Source organism: Pogona vitticeps, chromosome 4 (genome assembly GCF_051106095.1).
Source record: "Pogona vitticeps strain Pit_001003342236 chromosome 4, PviZW2.1, whole genome shotgun sequence".
In the NCBI taxonomy this organism is placed as follows: domain Eukaryota; kingdom Metazoa; phylum Chordata; class Lepidosauria; order Squamata; family Agamidae; genus Pogona; species Pogona vitticeps.
In genome coordinates this window covers 37469385-37481613 of record NC_135786.1, presented here as the reverse complement: position 1 = coordinate 37481613, position 12229 = coordinate 37469385, and the positions used below count along the sequence as shown (strand labels likewise).

The window sequence follows — 12229 nt, the reverse complement described above, 5'->3', positions numbered from 1 at the left end:
GAGCAACAGTGAAACCCAACAGGCCTAGTCAGCACCATGCATGAGTTGACTGAAACATGCCCCAGAATCCTCTGCAATCACAGATTTACTATGCTGCATGTTTTAGGATACTATGTTAGAGTAGACATATGGGAAAACATTCCCAGAAGATGAAAATTTTTGAAAGCCACTGTATTATAGAAAACAGTAATGGCTGGAATTTGCAATTTAGTTCAGATTTTGAGTTTCATAGTGCTCTGCTATCGCAGCCTGATCTGATTGTATGTCCTTTCCATGTGAACTATAACTCCCACCAACCCAACATGGTCATGGTGGACGGAGAAGATTAGAATTTTAGTCCAAGCATCTGGAGGATTCTAGTTTGGAAGAAGTTTTATCATGGCATGGAGAAAATGCCTAGCCACTTGTCTGCCAGGGATGTCCTTCATGTTTCAGAGCGATCTCGTGTTTGTGTCTACAGAGATATTTGGCCCTGATGCCTGAAGATATTTAATACCCGACTGCTATAGCATACAAAAATGTGCTAACTCAACCATGTGGACCATCATTCATATATATTTATATGCAAACTGTATTTAAAACAGTGAGTTGTCAAAGTCTCAGTCCAATTTCGCATGCATTTAAGAAAACAACAGCCTTGCAACGTGAAGTCAATGCAATTTATCCATTCAAAAAAGTCAAGCTTTGACCCTTTGACATTTGAGATCTCTATCAACTGCTTTCTCAAGCTACAGAAAAGTTGCTGGCTGCTCCTTAACTGAGTCACTGGAGATGAACATATATCAAAGCAAATCAAACACCTGTTAGGGTGTTAGAAGAGAATTAAGAACAGAATTAAGATATATGCTCAGGAAATTAAACACTGAGATTGGGGTGCCTGTCCACTGTCAGCTTTGTTCGGAAATCAGCAGCCAGATTAACAGAAACAGCTCATTGTTGTCCAGTGGTACATCTTAGTCAGAAACCGCACCAAAAGAAGTTTGTTCTACCAGTTGGTATGAGGAAATCCAATTCCAGTGCCATTCCTTAGATTATACCAGTGGTTCACCTTCTCCTAATCCTCCAAGGCCAAAATTTCTACAGGACAGTTATGCAATAAAAAAGATGTCTGCATGTTTTTATAGTAGGCTGTTTGCTAAACCCATCTATACAGTTAGAACTGATAAGGACAGTGTTATACAGAAAGTAAGATCTTCAGAAAAGCTTCAGTTTATGAATGTGGGATTTTCTGTACCATGATTCAAAAAGCCAAGAAATTGCCTGAGATTGCTGCACAATATTGCCAGCAGGAAAAAAGATGCAAACCTTTACATAGTAAAGGGCTGCCCGAATGTTGACAACATCAACCAGTCAAGATGGTCTACAGCAGTGGTTCTTAACCTTTGTTACTCGGATGCTTTTGAACTGCAACTCCCAGAAACCCCAGTCAGGACAGCTGGTGGTGAAGGCTTCTGGGAGTTGCAGTCCAAAACTCCTGAGTAACCCAAGGTTAAGAACCAGTGGTCTACAGCAGGGGTTCCCAGCCTTGGGCCTCCAGATGTTTTTGGACCAACTCCCAGAAATCTTGGCCAGCAGAGGTGGTGGTGAAGGCTTCTGGGAGTTGTAGTCCAAGAACATCTGGAGACCCAAGGTTGAGGACCACTGGTCTACAGGATAATTTTTTCTGCTTATCAGACATGAAAGCTGACCAAGAAAAAAAAAGAAGAGCAGAATATCATGTCCCACAAAGGAAAGATCAAGTTTCTGCCAGAAGGTTTGCCTCTAGATTTTGGCAACCTGTAAATGACTCTGCCCTGCCTGAGTCTTGCTTCCGACAGACTACTACATCTGTTCTACTGGAATTTACAGATCCATATTTTAAAAGAGAACTTCATAGTTCCTTATGTTTTGAGGTGTTTTTGACTGATTGTATTTCATCTTCAGTAACTTCATCCCATTAAAAAAAAACTTACTGCAGTGGCTTTGGTGGATTCAGCCTCTTTAAAGACAATTTTCATATGGCCTCTGAACTCCCAGACCAGAATCCTACCACAGAAGCGGGCGCTCCAGATGTGGTTGACTTGCAGCTTCATCATCCCTCACCACAGATGATGCTGACTGGGTCTGATAGGAACTGCAGCCCCCTCTATGGAGGGCCACATATTGTTCATCCTAGATGCTCTCTGTGCTTACTTGTGGCTATTCTACACATGTTCAGATGCACTGTGTGTTCCAACGCCGAGCCTAGTCATCTAAATGAGCAACGCAAAGCCAATTAGGCACCTACACCCGGCAAGCCTTACTGTACCCTAGTTGAGGATAGGCCTTGCTTGGCTAAGAGAGGAACTCTTGCTTTGGTAACAGAAGAGCTGCTGTTTACCGATCAATGTAGGAAACTGCCTGGGGGGCTCGTTTCGCGATGACCCTTACTCCCGAGGAGGTGCTGAATTTGCAGCTTGCAGCTGCTGGGCAGCTATTCCTGGCTGCCCCTCCACTCCAGACAGGTGGACCAACGCGAAGGGAAGGGAAAGGAAGGGAAGGGGGCGGACTAGAGGGTGGCTGAGGGACCTATAAACACCCCCTCCCTCCTCGGAGAACAGCAAGGAGGCACCCCTGTGGCACGAAACGGGCAGAGAGTGAGCGACCGACGGACAGATCCAGGCTTCCTTTCGGCAGAGTTTCCCTCAGTTGGACTCTGAAGACGGTTGATAGCCTCACCCGCATCTCCGCCGGACTCTCCTTTGGCATCTCCGCCCGGGAGCACCCAGAGAGAGAGAGAAGCCCCCGAACTCTGCCGATGTCTGACCAAGAGGCGGCCCCAGAGGCCCCACAAGCGTCCCCAGAGGCTCAAGCCCCATCCGCTCCGACAGAGGCGGCCCCGGCGGAACCAGCCCCAGCCCCTGCTCCTGCCCCAGAGCCGGCTGCCGGACCGGCCGTCGGAGCATCCCCGGAGCCGGAGCCCGCTCCACCCGTGGCGGAGAGCGCCCCGCCTGCCGCTCCAGCTCCAAAGAAGAAGTCCAAAGAAGGTGAGGGCGACGGACGGGACCCGAGGGAGGGAGGGAGAGAGGGAATCAGGGAAGCGTGCGCTCGCCCGGCCGCCCGCCGGCGCTCTCAACCCAGCGGCGCGCAGGAGGTGCCTGCCTGTGAGAGAGCCAAAGTGGCGATTTCCCCACGCGGCAGATGAGGAGAGTTTCTACCCGATCTGCCAAACCTGTTATCACCCCTGTCGGAGGAAATGGTCTTACACCAGATCCTCGAAATGAGGATGCCCATCTGGCCCTATACTGCCCAGAGCCTGGCGACTTGATATTTGTGAAGTATATATATTTTTTCCCCATAATCTCCACCGGTTACTTTTGTGAACTACAGTTCCCTTGGCTGGTGGACTCTGGGAACTGTAGTTCAGGAAATTTAGGGTTTCCAGCTCTGTGAGTCCCCCCACAGTGTCTCCAGAATCAGGTGAAAGTGAGGGAGAAAACCCTCTATGCATAGAGCTGTTACTCATTTGGGTACTTCTGTGCAATGGGTCACCCCTTCCTACACTGCCTGAACTTGCCCAAGAGAGACTGAAGGACTCTTGATCAGGCAAATCAAATCACCCATTAAAGTAGCATTGTCAGGATGTGTCCACTCATATAATATCCCCAGTACAGAGCTACATGCATGTGTAAGAGCTCTTTTCATGAACTCAGATGAATGTTTAGGTGTTGGAGCAGAACAGACTGTTGTTATTAGGGATATAATAGTGGCATGCCCCCCAGTCTATTCAGATCTTCAATGAACTTGAAAGCTTTGCCTATGGGAATTGGTCGGCTAAGAGTGAAAACAGTAAAATATGAATTGAATATGAGTTCTCTGATGGGAAATGCCAAAATATGTGGGTTCTCTGATCATCTGCTTAAGCTCTTGGGACAGGATAACTGTGAGTTAATATCGTAAGATTACTAATGGTCTTTGTGTTTGTGGTGACAGACTCTCCTGGTGCCCCAGTGAATCTGACACTGGATGATGTGAACGATGATTCTGTGACTCTGACATGGGATGCACCAGAGAATGTGGGCCCTTCTGGCCTGGATGGATACACGGTGGAGTACTGCAAAGATGGAAGTAAGCTTGAGCATTACTGTCTTGTAGGCATGAAAAGCTGCATCTATCAATGTGGAAATAGCAGAGCATGGTTTGCTTCTTCCTCTGTTGGCATATCCACAGCAACAGTGTTGGGTGGCAGATGAACCGCATGCAGTATTCAGTGAAACCTTGAAAATGACTGATCAGGTATATAGGAGATATTACATTCCTATTCTTTTTAGCATATCATTTTGTTTTTGCACCTTGTCTTGCCATTTACATACCTCCTTCGCTGGGTTCACGCTTTGGCTCAGGTTTGAGCTCAATTTAAAGAACGCTAAGAGTATCAAAAGTGGCAAATGATAGGGTTTTAAACTCTCTAGAATTTAACGTGGGCTCGCTTTTTTCTAGAATCAGGCAAGTGAATTAGAGACCCTTCTGATGTTGCTGGACTGCACACTTGAAACCATGGGTTTGGGGACTATAACTCAGAGAATTCCCAGCAGACTGGTAGTTGTGAGTTGTGTTCCAAAAAAGGGAATATTTCCAAGCTCTGATTCATATTCTCATTAGTACCAGGCACCATGGCCAGTGGCAGGAATGATGCAGGGAGTTAGCACAACAACAGTTCGTGGTCCACAGATTCCTCACCTCTTTTTTTTCAGAATTCTGAGACAAGGAAATATTCCAGAGAATCCATAGCTTTCCAAAGTCAAGTTCTGCTGTAATTCAGTCCAGATGCTGAGCAACAGTATTTGCTATACTGGGGTGGGAGATTTACTATGTGCAGAAAGTCTTCTTACTGCAGGATTATTCATAGAAAATAAGCTATTTCTCAACCAGGATATGACAATCTTGGCATTCAGGTTTTTATATAGTGACGGGAGAACAGTAGAGATGACGTTGCAATGAGGAATGAGTCTTCCTCCCTTCAATATAGATTTTTTTTTTTTTTTGCAGTTTGAATGCATTGTGTAGCAAAAATAAATGCTAGGCCATAATCTCCCAGCCGGGATGGGTGTTATTAGTTTTTTTTTAAAAAAAATAAGATCTGTCTCGCACAAGGAATTTGCCATTATGATAAAATAAAAAATAAATGGGTGAGATCTGCTGAATTCTGACATTACTGACAGCTGTATTGATTGCCATGAACAATTTTACATTTCCCATTTTCATTTGGGAAAGCTGATGGGTTTCAGTGGATAGGTTTTCAGGGGCATCTGGTGAGCTACAGCTGGCTGTATAACTTCTCATCAATAAGTTATTTTGAGTATAGCTCTTTTTCTTGCTTACAGATTACACTCTGTATTTCAAATTGCTTTTTAAATATTTAATTTGAGCCATTCTCAGCTTGCATGAATGAATTGTCCTGTATTTATCATTCCATAGCTGCACAGTGTATTTGGAGAGCTGTTATAAAAGGGCAATATTTCTACTCTTTATTGCCTCAATTTGTATAACCCGTTTTGCTATCGGAAACTATTCAAACACTCTTTTCTTGAGGTCTGAAACTGTTGACCTTGAGCCATTTGCTGTCAGCATGGCACACAGGTTCACAAAAGGTGGCCTGGGCACAATTAGCAGAAACAGGTCCAGCCGTTATCCGGAAAATGTTCCATCACAATGTATATATAGACCGAATATAAGAATGAAACTATAGATGGCTACACTCTCTTTTTTTTCTTGTTTTTTGCTTTGAATGCTGTAATGGACATCTCGCAATAACATTTTGTTAGATGTAGATGTATATCAAGACACAATGTTGTCTTTGAGTGGTTTTTGAACAGTCCAGTAAGACCTGCTGTTCAGTGATATTTATTCTGAAGCAGACATGCATAGCTCTAGAACCCAGATTTCTCCAGCTTGGTATCCTCCAGATGTGTTGGACACTGTACCTTTCAGTAAGCTCAGCCAGCATCTGGAACACAATAGGTTGTGGAAGGCTGCTTTAGACTGATATGTTTTCATATTTCGAAGTAGATTCTTGGCTGTTCAAAGAATGGATTTTGCTACCAATCATTGGCCTTATCTATCACCACTTTTTGTTCTAGGTACAAACTGGGTGACTGCTAACAACAAGCCCTTTCTTTCCACCCGTTATGTAATCCGCAACCTAACATCTGGCGATAAACTTCACATTCGTGTGATATCTGTAAAGGGTGATGCAGTGAGTGATCCAGCAGTTCTGGACCATCCAGTTCTTGTCAGAGAAATTCTGGGTATGTATCTTCAGTGCATAAAATGTAGCCAGACATATGCATTAACATCAAAGCTCAGAAAAGTTACTTTTAAAATATCATTAATCTTAGAATCACCCAGCTGATAAGAGCACTAACCATGATGGCTTTTCCAAGTTCTTACGAAAGCTGATTATTCAAAGAAGACAGTTTTGCAATCAATATAGCATGGTTTGTTGTGTAATTTCACAAATCAGTTGGAGCTATCGTGATAGAAGATCAATATATTTCAAGGAGGTATTGGATTGATAATCTGTGATTGAGAAGGGTTTTTTTAAAAAAACTGAAATGCAGCTGAGGACAGCTGTCAATTTCTTTGACAAAGGAGTATGGTAAGAAAGAGAATTTACCAGTTTTCCCATTCAACATTCTCTTTCAAGCTATTTACCCTATTGGAAGGGGTTCTCCCTCTCACATGAATGAATAATAGTTTGGTTTATCTGTATGCTGATCAGATTCATTTCACAGTTTTCACAGATTCAAGAAATTTCTTACCATTAGCTCTGGCCTATATTAGTACCCGTGAATTACATCTACACTGCAGCTAAAAACATATTGCATGTGATATTATGAATTGTAGGTGCCTGCACTGTAGTGTGGAATGGAGAGTATATATGGAATAAATGGAATACGGTAGTTTCTGATTTCTGACTACTTCTCTTGTGCAGATGTAACATTTCTGTACTCTTCCCTATGTTGTCATTTGTTCACTTTAAATAATAGGAGAAACTTTGCTTCTAAATTGTACAACAGCTGAAATGAAAACGATCCAGGTACTCTACATATAGCAATCTATAAAGCTTGTAAAGAAATATATATGACCTTAAAAAGGTACAATTTAATAATAATTAACATTTTATGAACAATGAAGATTTTTATTAATTCTATTGCTTAGCACAGTAAATTGCACTAGAGTAAGCCGACTGAATCATTAGGGATTTGCGGAGTCAACTCATACATAAATTCCACTGATTCAAATCCCCACACTCCAGTTGTGACCTACTTTAATGTAGTAAGTCACAACTAGAATATGACCGTTTGAATGGGCCTGCACTGGGGCAACTTACACACTAAGCAATAGGATTTCAGCCTATAAGTTTGAAAGCATTCTCACTTTCTTTAAGGTATTCTATCCCAGCTTATGACATAGCAAGTTATTTTGTGTAGAGTATACCATACCAAGACCTAGTATAACCTGGGAGAAGGATCACCCTCTAGACTAACCTAATTTCCACTGTGAGGGAGACTTATTTTTAGACAAACCTGTTGATGGAAAACTATGGAAGCTGATGGCAAACATCCTTGCCTGTCAGGCAGTTTACAAGTGGATTTTCTAGTGAAGCATGTAACCATGCTATCTGTCAACACAGACTCTAGCTGGGTTTATTGAAAGCCCTCCTTCCATATTTGTGCACCACCAACAGGTGTGGAAGAAGTAGATCTCCATATCTACCATAATTCTCTAGGCAGTGTCTTAAATCTAGATCTGAATGAGTTTGTCAAGTCAGAGAGTCTGACACCTTAAGAGTCCTACAGAATTTTATAGACCTCTAGGGAAAAATCAGAAGTCTGTGTTTTGGGTTTTTTTGTTTGTTTTTTGTTTTTGTTTTTGCAGCTGGCATTTACTCAAATCATGAATTAATTCCAGAATGAAATCAAACTATCATTTCCAATCATATCAAAATTCATCTGAGTATCAAAGGTCTGTTCATGATTTCAGTCATTCCAGACAACATCAGCTTATCCAATTAATTCTAAAAGCTTTATTTATCTACATTGCTTCTATGTTCCAAAAGCACAAAAATACTTCAAAGTTGTCAACATCCAAATGTTACATACAGGCATGAAAAACTGTAGGCACAAATGCTTAAAAAATGAAGACTAAACTTAAGTTGCAGACAAGTACTTAAGTCAGAATTCAATGCAAAATACAGGAGTATAAAAAGTACAATAAAATATCAAAATAATGTTTTAGTTACCTTCTAAAAATGTAAGAACTTAGAGCTATAAAAGGCATACTCAATAGACATGGAATACAACTGTAAAATATCAAAATTATTAATATCAAGTATCAAAAGTATTAAAATTAAAATCTATGAAAGTGAAATATTTTAGTTGCCTATGAGATATCTAGACATACATGAAAATTATTCTCAGTGCTCACCCAGTCAGACCAGTTACAATCTATGGATGAAAATATATTTTGTCTTTTTCTGCTGCCTTTGTTGCTGCTACTGTTACATAATGGTTGTTGATATTTGGTGTGGGTGTTGTGTCATTTTGCTTTCTTTTGTTGATGTGTTGGTCTCCTATCTCCCTATATTTATATTTCTCAGAGATGTTTACAATTTCTGCTCAAACTGTAAACATTCTCTTTTCCAGGGCCTGCAAGTTATAGGGATCTGATGCAGCAAGGAAATATTTATAGTAGGAATTTCTATTATTTTTACATTTCCTGTAAATTCAAGGGCTTATAACTCAGAATCTGGCAGGCTGCCACCATGACATTAATCATTACAGTGGGGTCTTGACTTGAGAACTTAATCCGTATTGGAAGGCGGTTCTCAAGTCAAAAAGTCTGTAAGTCAAGTCTCCATTGACCTACAGTGCATTGAAAACCGATTAATCCCGTAACAGGCCGTTTTTGTTCCATTTTGGTTTTTTTCTGGTCTGTAAGTCACATCTCAGTCTGCAAGTCAAACCTAAATTTTGCGGCCAGAGAAGTCTGTAACTCAAAAAGTCTGTAAGTCAAGCCGTCTGTAAGTCAAGGGTCCACTGTATTGTTGTTCCTAAAGTTTGCAAAGCCTACCTAGTGGAATAAAGGCATGTAAACTAAAGGATCTAGTTCAGCCATTCTCGACGTCTTTTTGGCCACGGCCATAAACACATTAAAAATATATAGGCCAAATCAGGATTGTATACCATATTTTTCTGTGTATAAGATACTGTTGTTGTTTAGCCGTTAAGTCATGTCCAACTCTCCGTGACCCCATGGACCAGGCCCTCCTGTCCTCCACTGCCTCCCTGAGTTTGGCCAAATTAATGTTGGTAGCTTCGATGATACTGTCCAACCATCTTGTCCTCTGTCGTCCCCTTCTCTTCTTGTCCTCACACTTTCCCAATATAAGGGTTTTTTCCAGGGAGTCTTCTCTTCTCATGAGATGGCCAAAGTATTGGAGCCTTAGCTTAGGGATCTGTCCTTCCAGTGAGCACTCAGGGTGGACTTCCTTCAAAATGGATAGGTTTGTTCTCTTTGGAGTCCAGGGGACTCTCAAGAGTCTCCTCCAGCACCACAATTCAAAAGCATCAATTCTTCAGCGTTCAGCCTTCTTTACGGTCCAGCTCTCACTTCCATACATCGCTACTGGAAAAAGCACTACTTTTGACTAAAATCACAAAATAAGACACTACTTTTTCCTAAAATTGTTATGCCAAAAATTGAGGGGTGTCTTTTACACAGAAGTAAGCTGAGAAGACAGAGAGAACAAAATGGCCCATACCTTGCGTCTGTAAACAGACTTCCTTCAGTCACAAGGCTTAGCCTCCTACGGTCAGGAGACATAGCTTCCTCCAATCACAAGCCTTATGGAACTTGGAACTGACATCAGCTGATGCTGAACAAACCAATTGAAACTCACCTTGGTGGAGGCGGAATCTGTAGGCTCAGATGCAACAGGGACCCCTAATGTTTGAGCATTCTGAGCCCAGTGGCTGAATACTCAAAACTAGGTTTTCTTAATTTTGGGGTTAGAAAAGTGGGGGGTGTCTTATAAACAGGGGCATCTTATAAACGGAAAAATACAGTAATTTGCATAATGGACATTATAAGTCGGTGTGTGAAGAATTGTTTCTAGTCTGTGTCCCCTTTCATAGCCCCTGTTGATAATGGCTGATCTGGTGCACCAAGGTACTGTAAACCATGGTATAGTAGTTACAGAAAGTGCAAGCTATAAGACTTGCAAATGCCATCTCCAGTCATATTACACATTGCAACTTGTTAACCAAACATGAATATCATGCCTTGGCGATCCTAAGTACACAAACATTATTGTTCTATACACAAGAATAAAGGATTGAGCATGAACCTATAGATTATGGCAATTAACTTTAGTGTCATACCACTGCAGTTACTGAAGCCCATTAACTAGTATTTTGCAAAACACTATTTTTCAGAAAGGTGTGTATTTTTCATTGACGTCTGTACTCATTCTGGAACCTTAGACTTCTTTTATTATTATCAGTGATTTAAATTCAGTTTGAGTTTCAGAAATTGTGATGTTGCTACATTGGTGATCCATCTTTTACCAATATCAAAACTAGACTCGAATGTGGTATTTAAATTGTTCTTGCATTTAATCCAAATTGTTTAGTTAGAACTCTCTCTTGGGAGCACACCTTAATGTGGTAAGGGGGTTCGAGTGTGCCAGGGAACCTGAGAGCAATGTTGTCAGGTGGCTAGGTTTCACCATGAATCTCAACTCATTGTAGGGTAACTCAAATCAGAATGATCAAAGTTTAGACGCCAGGCCAAGATGCATCTACCCTCTTCAGGATTAATGGTTACATCAACAACAGGGAATCGACAGTTCCTGTGGTGATAGGGATAGAGAGTCTCCTGAAGGGCAGCTGTGGGCAGAAGCAGTAGTGAAAGGTGACGCTGGCAGAAACTCGCTCACAGCAATGATATGCAGACTAACTTTTATTAGTACAAAAAGAAAGCAATGGCAAACTACTTCTGAATACAGTACTTCTTGCCTTGAAAACCCTATGATGGGACAGTCCAGAATAAAAGAAGGAGCAGTGCTGGAAGATGAGACTCCCAGGTTGGAAGGCATTCACTCAGCTATTTAGAAAGAACAAAGAACAAGTATGAATAGTGCTGTTGTTAATTAAGCAACTAGATTAAAGACAAAATAAAGAAACAAAACAGGAGAATGACTCATAAAATTCTGTGAAACCAACAATAATCTATTTATTGCAAATACATGCTTCAAACAACCAAACAGACAGTTCTACATGTGGATATCAACAGGTGATCAATATAGCAATTAAATGAAGGAAATAGATGGAGAAGTTGTACTCTCTCTGCCCAAACAAAACCAGGAGCAGATAACAGCAGTAATCATGAATTGTTAATATCTAAAAGAGTTAAGGTGGAAAAGAGCACTAAAAGGACTATGTTATGTTATGTGCCATCAAGCTGGAGCTTATAGCAACCCTAATAGAGCTTTCAAGGTAAGTGAGATATTTAATGAGTAATTCTACCAGTTCAACACTCCAGTAAGTTTCCATGGCTGAACTCAGGCCTTCAGAGTCCTAGCCCATCTCTAGCCACTAGACAAGAACTAATTTGAATCATATTTCAGATGAGTTTAAAGTACTGTACATATAAAAAAATAAGAACAGAAGATGAGCCCTGCTGGATCAGGCCACGGGCCCATCTAGTCCAGCGTGGCCCCACCAGATGCCTCTGGGAGCACACAAGACAACTAGAGACCTGTCTCCCAATACCCCTCCGCTGCGTCTAAGAAAGGATGCAACAGGAACAGATCTCTTTCAGAAACGTCTCACATTTTTCAGTCTGTGGCCCCCTTCAAATGTGCCAGTGGCCCCCAGGGGCCATAGGGCCCCAATTGAGAATGGCTGTTTTAGTGCATGGATAAACATTGGTTGTTGCATCTTTAAGAAGCAAAGTCTGCTGTTCTTTAGGTGTATTGAAATGTCCAAAGAAATTAGGTCCTTTCCTTGAAGTGTTGTGTTTCTCTAGACTTATTAGGATCCTTTCCAAGGAATGGATCCTGGGACCAGTTAGAATGGTGGGTGAAGATGGTGTTTCAACTGCTTGGGTTCATCATCTTCTTCTCAAGTATACTTAATGCACTGCTTACGTTTTAGGCACTCAGCTGGTAGAGTATCTTTCAACTTCATTTTAATCTTTCTTGGTC

The 12229-nt window shown here is 41.5% G+C and overlaps 1 protein-coding gene across 1 annotated transcript in view; it reads left to right on the top strand.

The window, feature by feature from the left end:
- Nucleotides 1-2639: 2639 nt before the first annotated feature.
- Nucleotides 2640-12229, top strand: part of MYBPH (myosin binding protein H) — a 29343-nt gene continuing 19753 nt past the window's right edge. The window contains exons 1-3 of the mRNA XM_072997102.2: nucleotides 2640-3005; nucleotides 3952-4086; nucleotides 6099-6266. Of these exons, the coding sequence (XP_072853203.2) occupies nucleotides 2777-3005; nucleotides 3952-4086; nucleotides 6099-6266 (532 nt within the window). The 5' untranslated portion in view covers nucleotides 2640-2776. The remainder of the gene's footprint in view (nucleotides 3006-3951; nucleotides 4087-6098; nucleotides 6267-12229) is intronic.